The sequence below is a fragment of the Hemitrygon akajei genome, chromosome 19, assembly GCF_048418815.1.
Source record: "Hemitrygon akajei chromosome 19, sHemAka1.3, whole genome shotgun sequence".
In the NCBI taxonomy this organism is placed as follows: domain Eukaryota; kingdom Metazoa; phylum Chordata; class Chondrichthyes; order Myliobatiformes; family Dasyatidae; genus Hemitrygon; species Hemitrygon akajei.
Genome location: NC_133142.1, coordinates 3,500,144 through 3,517,095, shown reverse-complemented (window position 1 = coordinate 3,517,095; position 16,952 = coordinate 3,500,144). Strand labels below are relative to the sequence as shown.

The 16,952-nt window shown below is 56.0% G+C and overlaps 2 protein-coding genes across 4 annotated transcripts in view; both read left to right on the top strand.

The window, feature by feature from the left end:
• Nucleotides 1-4,010, top strand: part of LOC140741695 (uncharacterized) — a 92,873-nt gene extending 88,863 nt beyond the window's left edge. Inside the window, exons 29-31 of the mRNA XM_073071982.1 lie at nucleotides 2,459-2,615; nucleotides 3,248-3,424; nucleotides 3,875-4,010. Coding sequence (XP_072928083.1) covers nucleotides 2,459-2,615; nucleotides 3,248-3,422 — 332 coding nt within the window. The 3' untranslated portion in view covers nucleotides 3,423-3,424; nucleotides 3,875-4,010. The remainder of the gene's footprint in view (nucleotides 1-2,458; nucleotides 2,616-3,247; nucleotides 3,425-3,874) is intronic.
• Nucleotides 4,011-6,793: 2,783 nt separating this feature from the next.
• On the top strand, nucleotides 6,794-13,733 carry LOC140741693 (carbohydrate sulfotransferase 13-like). Of its 3 annotated transcripts, XM_073071981.1 has the most exons (4): nucleotides 6,794-7,197; nucleotides 7,611-7,782; nucleotides 9,328-9,410; nucleotides 11,958-13,733. In XM_073071981.1, the coding sequence occupies exons 3-4, from the start codon at nucleotides 9,354-9,356 to the stop codon at nucleotides 12,810-12,812; spliced, it is 912 nt and encodes a 303-aa protein (XP_072928082.1). In that variant the 5' UTR covers nucleotides 6,794-7,197; nucleotides 7,611-7,782; nucleotides 9,328-9,353; the 3' UTR covers nucleotides 12,813-13,733. The 3 variants fall into 3 exon arrangements, with proteins under 3 accessions (XP_072928082.1, XP_072928080.1, XP_072928081.1); XM_073071979.1 differs by lacking the exons at nucleotides 6,794-7,197; nucleotides 7,611-7,782 and adding an exon at nucleotides 8,578-8,754; XM_073071980.1 differs by lacking the exons at nucleotides 6,794-7,197; nucleotides 7,611-7,782 and adding an exon at nucleotides 8,628-8,947.
• Nucleotides 13,734-16,952: the final 3,219 nt, after the last annotated feature.

Genomic DNA, 16,952 nt, shown 5'->3' with positions numbered 1-16,952 from the left:
CCCCATCGTCCTTCTCTCTTTTCCCATTCCCCATTCTGGTTCCCACCTCACCCCTTCGCCTCACTCCAGTGTCCCTCCTTCTCTCTTTGCCCATTCCTCATTCTGGTTCCCACCTCACCTCTTCGCCTCACTCCAGTGTCCCTCCTTCTCTCTTTTCCCATTCCCCATTATGGTTCCCACCTCACCCCTTCTCCTCACTGCTCTTCGCCTTACTCCGGTGTCCCTCCTCTCTTTTCCTGTGGTCCACGCTCCTCGCTTACCAGATTCCTTCTTCTTCAGCCCTCTACCTCTTCATCTATCACCTCCCAGCTTCTTACTTCATTCCCCCTCGCCTATCACCTGCCTGTTTCACCTCCTCCCACCTTCTTATTCTGGCTCCTGTCCCACTTCTTCTCCAGTCCTGATGAAGAGATTCGGCCTAGAATGTTGGCTGTTTATTCCTCTTCATGTTTGCTGCCTGACCTGCTGGGTTCTTCCAGAATTTTGTGTATATATCTCACATCTATCTGGCTAGAAAGCCCCACACCAGTCCATCAGCCCACATAAGAACATAAGAAATAGGAGCAGGAGTAGGCCATTCAGCCCATCGAGCCTGCTCTGCCATTCAATACGATCATGGTTGATCTGACCACGGACTCATCTCCACCTACCTGCCTTTCCCCCAGAACCCTTAATTCCCCTACTATACAAAAATCTATCCAACCTTGTCTTAAATATATTTACTAAGGTAGCCTTCACTGCTTCATTGGGCAGAGAACCACTCTCTGGGAAAAGCAGTTCATCAACTCTGTCCTAACTTTATTCCCCCGAATCTTGAGGCTATGTCCCCTAGTTCTAGACTCACCTACCATTGGATACAGCTTTCCTGCCTCTATCTTATTTATCCCTTTCATGATTCCATATGTTTCTGTACAATCTCCTCTCATCCTTCTGAACTCCAGTGAGTACAGTCCAGGTGACTCAGTCTCTCCTCATAGTCTAACCCCCTCATCTCTGGAATCAACCTGGTGAACCTCCTCTGCACTGCCTCCAAAGCCAGTATATCCTTCCTCAAGTATGGAGACCAGAACTGCACACAGTACTCCAGGTGCGGCCTCACCAGTACCCTGTACAGTTGCAGCGTAACCTCCCTGCTCTTGAATTCAATCCTTCCAGCAATGAAGGCCAACATCCCATTTGCCTTCTTGACAGCCGGCTGCACCTGCAAACCAACCTTTTGTGATTCATGAACAAACACTCCCACGTCCCTCTGCACAACAGCATACTGCAATCTTTTACCATTTAAATAATATCTGATCTTCAATTTTTTTCCTTCCAAAGTGGATGACCTCACATTAACCAACATTGTACTCCATCTGCCAGACCCTTGCTCACTCACTTAACCTATCTACATCTCTCTGCAGACTCTCCGTGTCTTCTGCACAATTTGCTTTTCCACTCAATTTAGTATCATCAGCAAACTTAGATACACTACACACTGCCCCCTCTTCCAGATCGCTAATGTACACCTTTGTATATCGTGAACAGCTGCAGGCTTAGTACCGACCCCTGCGGTACACCACTCACCACTGATTGCCAACCAGAGAAACACCCGTGTATCCCAACTCTTTGCTTTCACAGTTGATCGAGATGTTTTTCATATCCTACACTATCGACCACATTGTCTATGGATCTATAGCAGCTGCCTGGCCTGGTGAGTTCTTCCAGCGTTTTGTGTGTGATGCTCCGATTTCCAGCATCTGCAGACTTTCTCTTGTTTGTGATTGTCTACAGTGTTACAGTTATAGAGAAAGCGTAGTGCAGGTTGGCAGAAAAAAATGCAAGGGCAAGATAACTAGATCAATAATTCATCTTTATCATCCAAGAGGTCCATTCAGCGGGATAGAAGCTGTCTTGAGCTTGGTGATGCAGCACCTGCTTTCGGTCACCCCGATGGTGCGGGGGTGGGGGTATCGGTGGGAAAAAGAGGATGCCCTGGGTGGGTGGCGTCAAAATATGCTGTCTGCTTTACCAAGGCAGTGAGGAGCAGAGAGAGTCCAGAGAGCGGAGGTTGGTTTCCGTGCTGCGCTGACCTGTGGCCACAACTCTGTTCACGGGCAGAACATTTGTCCTACAAGCCGTGACATTGGCGGGAGTCTGTGGGACATGTGAAATTTCTTTAGCCTCCTGAGGAAGTAGAGGTGCTGGTGAGTTTTCATGGCCGTGGCGTCAAAATGGTCGGACCAGGTCCGGCTATTGGTGATGTCCAGTCCTATGGATCGGAAGCTGTCGGCCCTCCCGATCTGAGGACCGCTGGCTGAAACAGGAGCAGATGCCACCGCCTCCTTACACCCAGTTTGTTTGTTTTATTGACATTGAACGATGGGTTGTTATCGTGCCACCATGTCGCTAAGATCTTTTTCTCTTTCTTGTACCCCGTCTCGCCGTTCTGTCGGTCTCACTGGCCCCGCGTTCGCAGTGACGGAGCCTCACGCCCATATTGTTCAGAGTGAAATCCCACGCCTGACTGGGAGGGTCTCTGTCCCTTCCTCCTTGAGCATCCCGCCGCTCTTTCCGACTCCTCCGGCGGGGAGACGCTCTGACCACTACTCTGTTCCGATGGACCCCCGTTACCGGTCAGTCTCCTCACCCGCAGGCGGCACAGGCAGGGGAGAGGGAGGGAGGCAGGGAAGGTGAGTGGAGTGGAGGGTTGAGATGGCATCGCAGAGAGGGTGTGGGGGAGATGGGGGTGGGACAGGTTATGCGGGAGGGGAGAGAGTGCAAAGTGGTGGGGTGAGAGTGAGGCATGGAGTATTGGAGGGCGAGGAGGGAGTATAGGGAGCGGGTGGGAGAGGAGTAGTAGTAGCGGAGGACGAGGAGGGGTGGGAGGGGAGAAGTAAGAGAGGAGGCGGTGGAGGGGAAAGGAAGTGGTAAGATGAGTGGGAGTGAGGGGCAGGGGAGTGGATGAGCGAGGGGAGGATGGGAGAGGAGGAGGTGGTGAATGGGAACAGTGAGGGAGGAGAAGCTGATATAGGAGGAGGTTGAGTTATGGAGCTGATTTAGGAAGGGGGTGGTAGGGTGAGTGATGGAGGTAGAGGAGGAAGACTGGGTGTGGGAGGAGGAGGGGGAGTTGAGGGAATGTGAAGGTGGAGGAGGGGTGAACGGGAGCAGACCTGGGGAGGGGAGGTGATGGTCGGCGGTGGGAAGAGGATTTCCCCTCTTGCGCTCTGTCACTGAACGGTGAGCGCCTCCTCCCTCTCCGTGACAGCACGTTCGTGGTGGTACGGGAGACGTACGCTCCGCCGGAGATGCCCCTTCCGACGCCCTTGGAGCAGAGGTTGTTGAAGGAACGGTTCCCGAATTACAAGGTCCCCTTGGCTCGGCAGAGACCCAGGCTGATCGACAGGAAGGTCTACACCCCGGATTACTTCGGTAAATGCTAACGGTAAGGTCTTTCTCTCTAACCACCCCGGCCCGGAACACCCCGCCCCTCCATTCCTCTGAGACAGGGATAGTTTTTAAAGGTGAAAAGGAAGTGGGGATATTCCAGTCGGTGCAAGCAGGCAGCAGTGAATCAGAATGGTTTATTGTCACTGGCATGTGATGTGAAATTTGTTTTGCGTTGGCGGAACAATGCAAGACTGTAGTTGTCCTTGAGCCTGGTGGAGGGACTGCTTTCCTCGATGGTGGGGTAGGTGGGTGGGGGGTTGTGTCCGTGATCTATTGGGCTGAGTCTACAACCCTCTGCAACTGACCAGCGCTTGTAGTTCCCCAGCCTACGGTAACGTTCCCCAGTTTGGAACAGAAAGGAGGATTTAAAATGCTCTCAACTTCCGGTAACGATGGGCTCTATCTGTCCATCACCATTTGACGCCATTTATTTTGTGATTAACAGACGTTCCCCCGAGCGCAGCTCTCCCGTAGCACCGGCAATGTTCTACAACTCTCCCCACCTCGATTCATCAGCCAACCTAATCCGAGACGTGAGGTGAGTGGGTGCAACGGAGAGGGCCTCACTCAAACCTGTCGTTTGGTTTTCAGCTTCCTGAACGCTTCCGAAAAGTCTACGGGACTTTAGACCAGCTGCAGATCCCATGGACGGAAATATCTGCTCCGCCAACGGGCGAAATAAACGTGTTCAATTTCACTTCATTCCTTATGCAGTCGTTTGTAGTGATATTGTGCCTCTCCCAATCAGACTTCTCAAGCCGTTATTACCCACCGGACCCATGTCTAGACAAACACAGAGACCAACTCCCTCCGCACCGTCCCATCACACACTCCCGGGGTCAGACACAGAGTGAATCTCCCTCCACACCGTCCCATCACACACTCCCGGGGTCAGACACAGAGTGAATCTCCCTCCGCACCGTCCCATCACACACTCCCAGTGTGAAGCTCCCTCCACACCGTCCCATCACACACTCCCGGGGTCAGACACAGAGTGAATCTCCCTCCACACCGTCCCATCACACACTCCCAGTGTGAAGCTCCCTCCACACCGTCCCATCACACACTCCCAGTGTGAAGCTCCCTCCACACCGTCCCATCACACACTCCCGGGGTCAGACACAGAGTGAATCTCCCTCCACACCGTCCCATCACACACTCCCGGTGTCAGACACAGAGTGAATCTCCCTCCGCACCGTCCCATCACACACTCCCAGTGTGAAGCTCCCTCCGCACCGTCCCATCACACACTCCCAGTGTGAAGCTCCCTCCGCACCGTCCCATCACACACTCCCAGAGCTCTTCATGAATTCCAGAGGCAACCTGCGTGCACCGCCAGCACCAGTGGAGTGATCACGTTTGAAGGGTCAGAGGCCAGAAATGGAGGAGGCGGAGGTACTGGAGAAAGCGAACATAGCACTGACAGGCCATTCTGCCCGTTATGCTGTGTCAATCTTGATGCCCATTTGTACCAAATCCAAAGACATACCGGGTAGGTTAGTTGCTCATTGTAAATTGTCCCGTGATTGGGTTAGGGTTAAATCGGGGGTTGATGGGGCGGTGTAGCTCGAAGGGCCGGAAAGACCTATTCTGCGCTGTATCACTAAATAAATAACCGGGCTCTGTGAGACTAATCACTGGCTGGAAGCGCTTACTCCAAGCAAGCAGGTAAATAAGTAAACCAGCTCCAGTAACCGAGACCTCAGGTTGGGAACCTCGTTCTACAGACTGGTGCTCCTCAGCCTCCTACTCTGCTCCCTGTACAATCCTGGCTGCTTCGCTAGACGCCACCCTAACTACTGTAGTGGGCCGCATCTCAAATAACGAGAAGTCGGGATACAGGAAGGCGAAAGCGAGCCGAGAGGCATGGTGTCATAACAACATTTCCCTCACTGTCATTGTCATCCAAACAAAGGAATGGTGACTGACACAGGACGAGAAAGGGGAGCACTTGCTGCCGGCTGTTTCCAAGGTTCTGAGGTCGTTAATACCTTAGGTGTGAGCATCACCAATGTCCTGTCCTGGACCAACATCAGTGAGCCACCAAAGCCTCAGTACCCCAGGAAGCTCGAGAAATTGGCCATTTCCCTGTCCACACTTGCAATGATTAATCAAAGTCCTGTAGAAAACATGCGCAACCATTTGGTCCGGCGACTGCTCTGCACGGAAGCTAATAGAGAGCCCAGCTTCCCGTTCGTGCGGCCTGTCTCAGTACAGCGGTCCGCATAGTCAAAGACCCCATCCGTACCCGGAGCTTTTCTCCTCCCCCCTCTCCCAGACACAAAAGCCTGAAAGCTCATGCCACCAGGCTGAAGGACAGCTTCTATCCTCTAAGCAACGTTCACAGCCGGACAGACCAACCATTGCACTAAGCAGGGCAGTTTTACACGGCTTGAAACCTGAGTGGCACTCAGTATGCATCTAATAAATATTTAGAATGAAAATAGAAAAATCGCACACTTTCGATTTTAATTATTAATTGAAGAGTATAATGAAACAAATTATAATTAAGTACAACAAAGGCAGTATTTCAGGTCTCGCCTGTCTTTATCTCAGCTGTGTGGCGACAAGGTCTATGTGCGCCGGAGCATTTGGTTACTGCGCGGCCGTGCACCTGTGCGGGTTAGAGTCACAGAGAAGTACAGCACAGACGACCTAAGACCAAGTTAAAAGACGTTTGAATACTTCTCTAGTACATGGACTCCTGACCGCAGAATCTACCTTGTCATGGTCTTGTACCTTGTTGTCTACCGCAGAATCTACCTTGTCATGGTCTTGTACCTTGTTGTCTACCGCAGAATCTACTTTGTCATGGTCTTGTACCTTGTTGTCTACCGCAGAATCTACCTTGTCATGGTCTTGTACCTTGTTGTCTACCTGCACGTTCTCGGAACTAACATTTCATCCCGCATGCTGGCATTCTTTCCCCTCAATCTGATCGCAAGACAGCTTTTGTTTTAATGAAAGCTCGGTACATTAAATAAACCGGTTTAACCACCCACAGATCCGTGCGGCCTTGGACTGGGAGCTGTGCAAACATCGAAGACCAGGATATCGGAATCCAGAGGGCATTGTTCATTTTTCCCCCCACTGCGATCAGCAGAACGGGCCAGGTTAATTATTCACCGGCATCTCTATCATATTCACCGCCTTTGCCTGGCTCAGTTTACTCAAACAGGACAGTGAACCCTACCCCGAGCCCGAACCATCTTCAACAAATGAGGCTTTGACGCTCATTGAGTTAATAATCGACGGCCTTTTGCCTGCAATGAGGACGTTTGGTCGTCATAGAACACTAAGGCACAAAAACAAGCCTTTCGGCTCATCTAGTCCGTGCCAAACTTTTAACCTGCCTAGTCCCACCGAGGTGTACCCGGACTGTATCCATTCTATAATACACGGGAGCAGAATTAGACCATTCGGCCCATCGAGTCTGCGCCGCCATTCCATCATGGCTGATTTATTATCCCTCTCAATCCCATTCTCCTGCCTTCTCCCTGTAACCTTTGACACCCTGACTAATCAAGAACCTAGCAATCCCCGCTTTAAATATACTCAACGATTTGGCACCCACAACTGTCACAGGCAATAAAGTTCCACAGATTCACCATCTTCTGGCTGCAGAGAGTCCTCCTCATCTCTGCTGTTCTGAGAGTGTGTCCTTTGGTTCTAGACTTCTCACTATACGAAGCATCTTCTCCACATTCACTCTCTCTCTCGGCCTTTCGATTTCAATGAGACCCGCCGCCGCAGTTCTTCCACACGCCGGTTAGTACCAGACTCGAGCCTCCTTTAATAACGTGCTGTGGTTCCCTGCCTTTATTAGTCGAGACACTGAGCTCGAGAGTGGGAAAGTTAAATTGCAGCTTTATAGAACTCTGTTTAGGCCAATGTCCATTCAGTTCTGTACATCCACTGCAGGATGCCGGGGTTTTGGAGAGGGTGCCGGGGTTTTGGAGAGGATGCCGGGGTTTTGGAGAGGATGCCGGGGTTTTGGAGAGGGTGCCGGGGTTTTGGAGAGGATGCCGGGGTTTTGGAGAGGGTGCCGGGGTTTTGGAGAGGGTGCCGAAGAGGCTTACCAGGAAGCTGCCCGGATTCGAGGGAGGGTCTGGGAAAAAAATGGGCTGTTTTCTCTGGAGCAGCGAGGGCTGAGGGGACATGCAATAACGTTTTTTTCTAAGTTCCCCAGGGTCGAAATATCCAACACCAGAGTCACGGCGAGAGGGGATAAGTTCAAAGGAGATGTTCTGGGCGAGTTTTGTTTTACACCGAGAGTGGCGGCTGCCTGAGGTGGCGAAGGTTAGAACCCGTCTTCTCAACAGGACACGGAGCTTCTATCATACAGTTATTAAGGTATAGGAGGTCATTCGGCCTTTCGAATTCATGCTGGTTAAAATATAACTTATTGCTGTAACTGAGTATGGACATGCAGGGGGTGGTGTGTTCTCTGTCTCGCTCTTGAAACTGTCTGCCCAAAGTATCCGCAGGTTTCCAAGAACCACGAGTCCCGATGAAGGGTCTCGGCCCGAAACGTCGACTGTTGACTCTTTTCCACAGACGCTGCCTGGCCTGCTGAGTTCCTCCAGCATTTTGTGTGTGTCGTTCGGATTTGCAGCGTCTGCGGAATCTATGTTTACCGTACGTTTCTCGTCCGTTCTTCGATACATTCTTCCCCGCCGATTACAGGCTTTCGGTATCGGGATGAGAAAGTGGGGGAGAGTGTTTCCAAATTTCCACAACACCCCAAAGTTTCCCTTGTGTTTAGATAGTTAATGCACAAAACACCTTTTTCATTTAAATTTAAAAGTTCTGAGGAGACGTGAACGAGCCTCGCAGTTCGGAGATCACCCCCAGGAAGGGAATGCAGTGGCCGGTAACTTCCTATATTCAGCGGTTTCACTGTAGTGGGGGCGGCCAGTACACGGATTGTGTGTGTGGAGCGCTGGGGGAGGGGTGAGGACGTGGGGGTGGGGGCGGTCAGTACACGGATTGTGTGTGTGGAGCGCTGGGGGAGGGGTGAGGACGGGGGTGGGGGGCGGTCAGTACACGGATTGTGTGTGTGTAGCGCTGGGGGAGGGGTGAGGACGGGGGTGGGGGGCGGCCAGTACACGGATTGTGTGTGTGAAGCGCTGCGAGAGGGGCGGAACGAGAGCAGTGTATCTCTGCGATCTGGCCCCAGAGAGCGGCCGGAGGGCGAGGAGAGCGGGCAGCGCACGGACGGAAGGATGACGCGGAGCCGGGGACAGGCAGCTCGCTTGGTTGTCGTGTATCTCGGACCCTTTTTACTGCTACTGACCGTTTACTTGCACAGCGGCTTCAGCCCAGGTGGACGGTGAAACCGGATTGATGCGTTTCGCAAACTGACCTAAAACAAGGGCAAAAATATATATAACCGAGTTTATCAGAAGTCGGATGGCAGAGTGCAAAGAAGTTGTGCCTGAATCGTTGAGTGTGCGTGGTCGCCTCGATGGTAGCAATGAGAAACGGGTGGCGAGGGGACCGCTTCTTGAAGGTTGAGGTAGAGGTGGAGTGGGACACACGGTGTGAAATCAGCATAGAACAATACAGGCCATTCGGCCCACGATGTTGCGCCGTACCTTTAACCGACTCCAAGATCAATCTAACCCTTCCTTCCGGCGTTTTCTAATATCCGTGTGCCTGCCTGAGAGTCTTAAATTTCTCCAAAGTACCCGGCTCTCCCACCGCTCCTGGCAGTGCGTACCTGTGTGTAAAGAAAACTCCTGACATCCGCCCGAGATCCCCCCCCCCCCCCGATCGCTTTAAGATTATTGGCCGTGGGGAAAATGTCTCTGGCCTCACAACATCTTGCAGACTTCTATCAGATCAACTCGCTGCGATCCAAACAGGTTTTAATTTTGGATGTTTTGCCGGTTACAGCCTTTGACCGACTGATCGTGGCACAGATGGGGTCTGGGAAGAAGCGCGCAGCCCTGACGGACTGGTCTTTCCACCTCAGCAAGGTAGGTGCGGGGTGCTCTGTTCCCTGAGCACCTTACCTCAATGGTTACACCGGAAAGGGGGGGGGGGTTGCTGGCGCTAGCGACGGAATGGAGGCGGGTCGCTGGGTCAGAGCTCTCCCTGGTAAAATCCCAGACTGGTCACAGGTCACAGACGCGCCCCCCTCCCTAAACTCGGGGGAATCCCAGTCAGAGAGAGCGGGAAAATTCACCGAGACGTTTGGTAGAATACGACTGGGGCAGATTCAGTGCGGGAGGAGCGCCGCGCGAGGGGCATTTTTGGAGATGCTGTCATTTTAAACCGAGCTCATTTTGCTCAGTGAAGATAAACGTTTCCCTGGTATTATTTAGACATTACAGCACGGCAATAGGCCCTCCCAGCACAATGAACCCGCGTCGCCCAATTACACCACGTGATCCGTACGTGGACATCCGGAAGAAACGCACTCGGTCACGGGGAGAACGTACAGACTCCTCACAGACATCGGCTGGAATTCAACCCGGGGCGCTGGCGCTGTAATGGCGTTACGCTAACCGCTGCCTGGGAAGATATTAATCCCTAATGCACATACCCAGTCATTATAAAACTGTAATTAATGCGAGCTTGTTGTACACAATTTGGTTGCTGCGTTTTGTGCATTTCTGTAGCGCCCAGCCTTTCAAATGTATAAACTCAGCCCGGCGGAAGGGTTTCAGCCCGAAACCTCGACCGTAGTCTTGTCCTAGTCGCTGTTTGGCCTGATGAGTTCCTCCAGCATTGTGTGTGTGTGGTTTCTGCCACGCTTCTCTACCTGCCCTGTGACACTGTTTGTGGAAGCTACCACTTCAGCCGCTGTCCTAGTATTTAAGAATTCCTTCTAAAATGGTGCCGGGGATCTGGAATCAGTCCAGATATCACTTGAGTCTAAGAGCATTACACGCAGTGAGACCCTTCGAAGCATCTGGCCTGTCCAGAACCTAGTCCCATCAACCAGCCCCGGGGTCACTGTCCTTCACTGATACAAAGTCCATAAATATTGAAATCCAACCCGCATCCAGCACTTCCGCTGGCAGCTCGTCCCACAACCCTTCTGAATGAAGACGTTCCCCTTAATACTTCACCTTTCACCCTTAACCTCTAGCATTTACCCGGTCTGTACACCTCAATTTTGTATTCCCCTGGCAAATTCCCCCTCATTCTCCTCTAGGGAAAAAAGTCCATAATACAATGAGCAGAATTAGGGCTTTCGGCCCATCGAGTCTGTTCCGTCATCCCACCATGACTGATTTGTTATCCCTCTGAAACACTTCCTCTTGCTTTTTCCTTTCAACCTTTGGCACCCAGACTAATCAACCTCCATTTTGATTGTACCCAGTGACTTGGCCTTCAGAGTCATCTGTTCCATTGAGTTTCACACATTCACCTCCTGAAATTCCTAGTTGTTTCCGTTCTAAATAGACGTCCCTCTATTATGAGGCTGGACCCTCCAGTCCTAGACTCCCCACTCTCGGTTGATCAATCTTCGATGCGTTGGGTGGGTGGGTAACTGGCAGAGCAGGGCAGTGACCGTGGTTGGACGGATTACCACACAGGGAAACACAATGCGATGTCTGAGCCAGAGAGACTGGACAGCTGACCCTTCCCACCCACTGACCCCAGGTCATGCACCTTGCCTCCCTCCCACAGCCGGCCCCGCCCAGACATGCGACCAAGCTACGGATGGTTGACCATGGTGGGGCGGATGATCAGACAGTTGATGGGATGAGGGGCCCTATACCAGTGACCAGAGGGGGCTGAATAGATGACCAGTTAGCTGAACCTGCCCACTCCACTGACCTCTACGTCAACAGCTTGTGGGCTTGGACCAGGGACTGGAGGGATTGGGTGGGCAGGACATCCGACCCTGCCTGCCCCATTTATCCTCCACAATGTCCTGTTCCTGCTCCACAGCTGGCCCTGTCCAAACCAATGCATAAGAAAATTATAGCCAGAGAGACGTGACAGGGTACTGGTCAGCTGACCAATGAGACAGGGGACAGAAGGGGGACCATGGTGCAGCTTGTAGCTGGAGGGACTGAATGGGCGGTTGGTAGCTCTCTGGTTCCTTGGCCCGCACTGCCCATCATCTCATCACCTCTCTCACTGTGGCCAGTTGTCCAGTTCTCCCGTCAGCTCTCTCCGGTCACTCACACAGTCCGAACAGGTGTCCAGAGGGATCAGACAGGGGATGGGACAGGGTGCCAGACAGATGACCACGGTGGGACAGGAGACCCAAGGGGCTGGGCATCTGACCCTAGTTCCCCACTGACCAACCGATTGTGCCCTGTGTCCTGTAGCTGTCCAGAGCTTACCAGCTTGGACCAGCCAGCCGGAGGGATTGAACAACTGACCAGGGTGGGACCGGACAGGTGATGGGACGGGGGAGCAGACCCCATCCCTACCCCACTGACCACCGTGTCCTATTCCCACCCCACACCCGCCCGGCCCGGACCAGCCGCTGGGTGACCAGATGGACCGGACGGCTGATCCGCCCACCCCACTGACCCCCGTATCCTGTTTCTGTCCCACAGCTCCCCGGGTTGGACCCCCAGCAACAGCGAATCCAGCAGCGACGCCGGGCCGAGCTGGAGCGGGCGTGCGCGGCTCACGGCCGCCCTTCCAGCCCGCTCTCGGCCGCCGACCTCCGCCACCTGATCGTGGACAACCGCCATCGCCTGCTCTACTGCTACGTGCCCAAGGTGGCAAGCACCAACTGGAAGCGGGTGATGCAGGTGCTGGCCGGCCAGGCGGCCGAGCCGCTGGACATCCCGGCCTCCCAGGCGCACTCCCCGGGCCGCTTGCCCACGCTGGACACCTACCCGCCGGCCGGCATCAACCAACGCCTCCGCCACTACCTCAAGTTCCTCTTCGTGCGCGAGCCCTTCGAGCGGCTCGTGTCCGCCTACCGCAGCAAGTTTGCGCACGCGCGCGCCCACGCCTTCCACCGCCGGTACGGCACGCGCATCGTGCGGCGGCACCGGCAACGGCCCAGCGCGCGTGCACGCACGAGCGGCGCCGACGTCACCTTCGCCGAGTTCGCTTGGTACCTGGCGGACCCGCGCACGCGCGTGCGCGACGGGCCCTTCAACGAGCACTGGGAGACGGTGCACGCGCTCTGCCACCCGTGCCAGCTCCGCTACGACGTGCTGGGCCGCCACGAGACGCTCGCAGCCGACGCGCGCTACCTGCTGGCGCTGGCCGGGCACGAGCACCCGGTCGCCTTCCCGGCGCCCGCTCCCGGGTCCAAGGGGACGACCACCCTCGGCATGACCGCTGCCTACTTCCGCAACCTCTCCGCCTTCTACCGTCGGAAGCTCTACCGCATCTACCGACTGGACTACGAGCTGTTTAACTACACCGTGCCCACCTACCTGGACAGCGACTGAAGGCGCGCTCCTGTGGTGGGGTGGGTGGCGCGCGTTTCCGAGGGGAGTGTGGGGTTTGGAGGGAAGGGCAGCGCGGACACTGTGACTTGCTGGAGTGTTCCGTTATGTCGCGGGTGGGGGTGGTGCAGGGTGTTCCCTGCCTCCCCCTCCCCCGAGTGTGGGTACCGCTCGCGCACCGGACCCCACCCCCACAGCACCCTGGGGCGTCAGGGTCCTCTGTTAGCGCAAGGGTGCGGGTGGGGGCTGTACTCTTCCACGGAGCGTGGAAAAACCGGGAGTGGTGATGAAAAGTGGGTGCAGACGAAGCGGAGGGTGATTGGAGGCCGAGAGGGAGCGATGGGGAAAGGGTGAAGGTGGGAGAAGATTAAGGAGGAGTTGAGGGGGGAGTGAGTGAAGGAGGATTAGGGTGGGAGAGAATGTGGAAGGGTGGAAGGAATGGGGAGAGGAGAGGGTAAACGAAGATTGGGCTGGGAGAGAGTGTGTGAAGGGAGAGTTCAGAGAGAGTAAGTGGGGACACCGATGGGGGAGTGAGTGGAGAGTGAAAGGGGATTGTGAAGAGGGTCCCGTTCCCCCACACTCACCCCAGTCCTCACACACACTGTCCCGTTCCCATACCCACCCCAGTCCTCACCCTCACTGTCCCGTTCCCCCACACTCACCCCAGTCCTCACTCTCACTGTCCCGTTCCCCCACACTCACCCCAGTCCTCACTCTCACTGTCCCGTTCCCCCACACTCACCCCAGTCCTCACCCTCACTGTCCCATTCCCACACTCACCCCAGTCCTCACCCTCACTGTCCCGTTCCCACACTTACCCCAGTCCTCACCCTCACTGTCCCGTTCCCCCACACTCACCCCAGTCCTCACCCTCACTGTCCCGTTCCCCCACACTCACCCCAGTCCTCACCCTCAGTGCCCCATTCCCACACTCACCCCAGTCCTCACCCTCACTGTCCTGTTCCCACACTCCCCCCAGTCCTCACCCTCACTGTCCCGTTCCCACACTTACCCCAGTCCTCACCCTCACTGTCCCGTTCCCACACTCACCCCAGACCTCACCCTCACTGTCCTGTTCCCCCACACTCACCCCAGTCCTCACCCTCAGTGCCCCATTCCCACACTCACCTCAGTCCTCACCCTCACTGTTCCAATCCCACACTCACCCCAGTCCTCACCCTCACTATCCCGTTCCCCCACACACACACCAGTCCTCACACTCACCGTCCCGTTCCCATACCCACCCCAGTCCTCACCCTCACTGTCCCGTTCCCCCACACTCACCCCAGTCCTCACTCTCACTGTCCCGTTCCCCCACACTCACCCCAGTCCTCACCCTCACTGTCCCATTCCCACACTCACCCCAGTCCTCACCCTCACTGTCCCGTTCCCACACACTCACCCCAGTCCTCACCCTCACTGTCCCGTTCCCCCACACTCACCCCAGTCCTCACCCTCAGTGCCCCATTCCCACACTCACCCCAGTCCTCACCCTCACTGTCCCGTTCCCACACTCCCCCCAGTCCTCACCCTCACCGTCCCGTTCCCACACTTACCCCAGTCCTCACCCTCACTGTCCCGTTCCCCCACACCCACCCCAGTCCTCACCCTAAGTGCCCCATTCCCACACTCACCCCAGTCCTCACCCTCACTGTCCCGTTCCCACACTCACCCCCGTCCTCACCCTCACTGTCCCGTTCCCACACTTACCCCAGTCCTCACCCTCACTGTCCCGTTCCCACACTCACCCCAGACCTCACCCTCACTGTCCTGTTCCCCCACACTCACCCCAGTCCTCACCCTCACTGTCCCTTTCCCACACTCACCTCAGTCCTCACCCTCACTGTTCCAATCCCACACTCACCCCAGTCCTCACCCTCACTGTCCCGTTCCCACACTCACCCCAGTCCTCACCCTCAGTGCCCCGTTCCCACACTCACCCCAGTCCTCACCCTCACTGTCCCGTTCCCCCACACTCACCCCAGTCCTCACCCTCACTGTCCCGTTCCCCCACACTCACCCCAGTCCTCACCCTCACTGTCCCGTTCCCCCACACTCACCCCAGTCCTCACCCTCAGTGCCCCATTCCCACACTCACCCCAGTCCTCACCCTCACTGTCCTGTTCCCACACTCCCCCCAGTCCTCACCCTCACTGTCCCGTTCCCCCACACTCACCCCAGTCCTCACCCTCACTGTCCCGTTCCCCCACACTCACCCCAGTCCTCACCCTCACTGTCCCGTTCCCCCACACTCACCCCAGTCCTCACCCTCACTGTCCCATTCCCACACTCACCCCGGTCCTCACCCTCACCGTCCCGTTCCCACACACTCACCCCGGTCCTCACCCTCACCGTCCCGTTCCCACACTCACCCCAGTCCTCACCCTCACCGTACCATTCCCACTCACTCACCCCAGTCCTCACCCTCACTGTCCCGTTCCCCCACACTCACCCCAGTCCTCACTCTCACTGTCCAGTTCCCCCACACTCACTCACCCCAGTCCTCATCCTCACTGTCCAGTTCCCCCACACTCACTCACCCCAGTCCTCACCCTCACTGTCCAGTTCCCCCACACTCACTCACCCCAGTCCTCACCCTCACTGTCCCATTCCCCCACACTTACCCCAGTCCTCACCCTCACTGTCCCGTTCCCCCACACTCACCCCAGTCCTCACCCTCACTGTCCCGTTCCCCCACACTCACCCCAGTCCTCACCCTCAGTGCCCCATTCCCACACTCACCCCAGTCCTCACCCTCACTGTCCCGTTCCCACACTCACCCCCGTCCTCACCCTCACTGTCCCGTTCCCACACTTACCCCAGTCCTCACCCTCACTGTCCCGTTCCCACACTCACCCCAGACCTCACCCTCACTGTCCTGTTCCCCCACACTCACCCCAGTCCTCACCCTCACTGTCCCTTTCCCACACTCACCTCAGTCCTCACCCTCACTGTTCCAATCCCACACTCACCCCAGTCCTCACCCTCACTATCCCGTTCCCCCACACACACACCAGTCCTCACACTCACCGTCCCGTTCCCATACCCACCCCAGTCCTCACCCTCACTGTCCCGTTCCCCCACACTCACCCCAGTCCTCACTCTCACTGTCCCGTTCCCCCACACTCACCCCAGTCCTCACCCTCACTGTCCCATTCCCACACTCACCCCAGTCCTCACCCTCACTGTCCCGTTCCCCCACACTCACCCCAGTCCTCACCCTAAGTGCCCCATTCCCACACTCACCCCAGTCCTCACCCTCACTGTCCCGTTCCCACACTCACCCCCGTCCTCACCCTCACTGTCCCGTTCCCACACTTACCCCAGTCCTCACCCTCACTGTCCCGTTCCCACACTCACCCCAGACCTCACCCTCACTGTCCTGTTCCCCCACACTCACCCCAGTCCTCACCCTCACTGTCCCTTTCCCACACTCACCTCAGTCCTCACCCTCACTGTTCCAATCCCACACTCACCCCAGTCCTCACCCTCACTATCCCGTTCCCCCACACACACACCAGTCCTCACACTCACCGTCCCGTTCCCATACCCACCCCAGTCCTCACCCTCACTGTCCCGTTCCCACACACTCACCCCAGTCCTCACCCTCACTGTCCCGTTCCCACACTCCCCCCAGTCCTCACCCTCACTGTCCCGTTCCCACACTCACCCCAGTCCTCACACTCACTGTCCCGTTCCCCCACACCCACCCCAGTCCTCACCCTCACTGTCCCGTTCCCACACTCACCCCAGTCCTCACCCTCACTGTCCCATTCCCACACTCACCCCAGTCCTCACCCTCACTGTCCCGTTCCCCCACACCCACCCCAGTCCTCACCCTCACTGTCCCGTTCCCACACTCACCCCAGTCCTCACCCTCACTGTCCCGTTCCCCCACACCCACCCCAGTCCTCACCCTCACTGTCCCATTCCCACAATCACCCCAGTCCTCACCCTCACTGTCCCGTTCCCCCACACCCACCCCAGTCCTCACCCTCACTGTCCCGTTCCCACACTCACCCCAGTCCTCACCCTCACTGTCCCGTTCCCCCACACCCACCCCAGTCCTCACCCTCACTGTCCCGTTCCCACACTCACCCCAGTCCTCACCCTCACTGTCCCATTCCCACACTCACCCCAGTC

Coding starts and splice junctions, on each gene's coding strand:
- LOC140741693 (XM_073071979.1), top strand. CDS start 8,655: ATGACGCGGAGCCGGGGACAGGCAGCTCGCTTGGTTGTCGTGTATCTC. Junction 8,755..9,327: donor GCACAGCGGCTTCAGCCCAG/GTGGACGGTGAA, acceptor TGCCGGTTACAG/CCTTTGACCGACTGATCGTG. Junction 9,411..11,957: donor GGTCTTTCCACCTCAGCAAG/GTAGGTGCGGGG, acceptor TCTGTCCCACAG/CTCCCCGGGTTGGACCCCCA.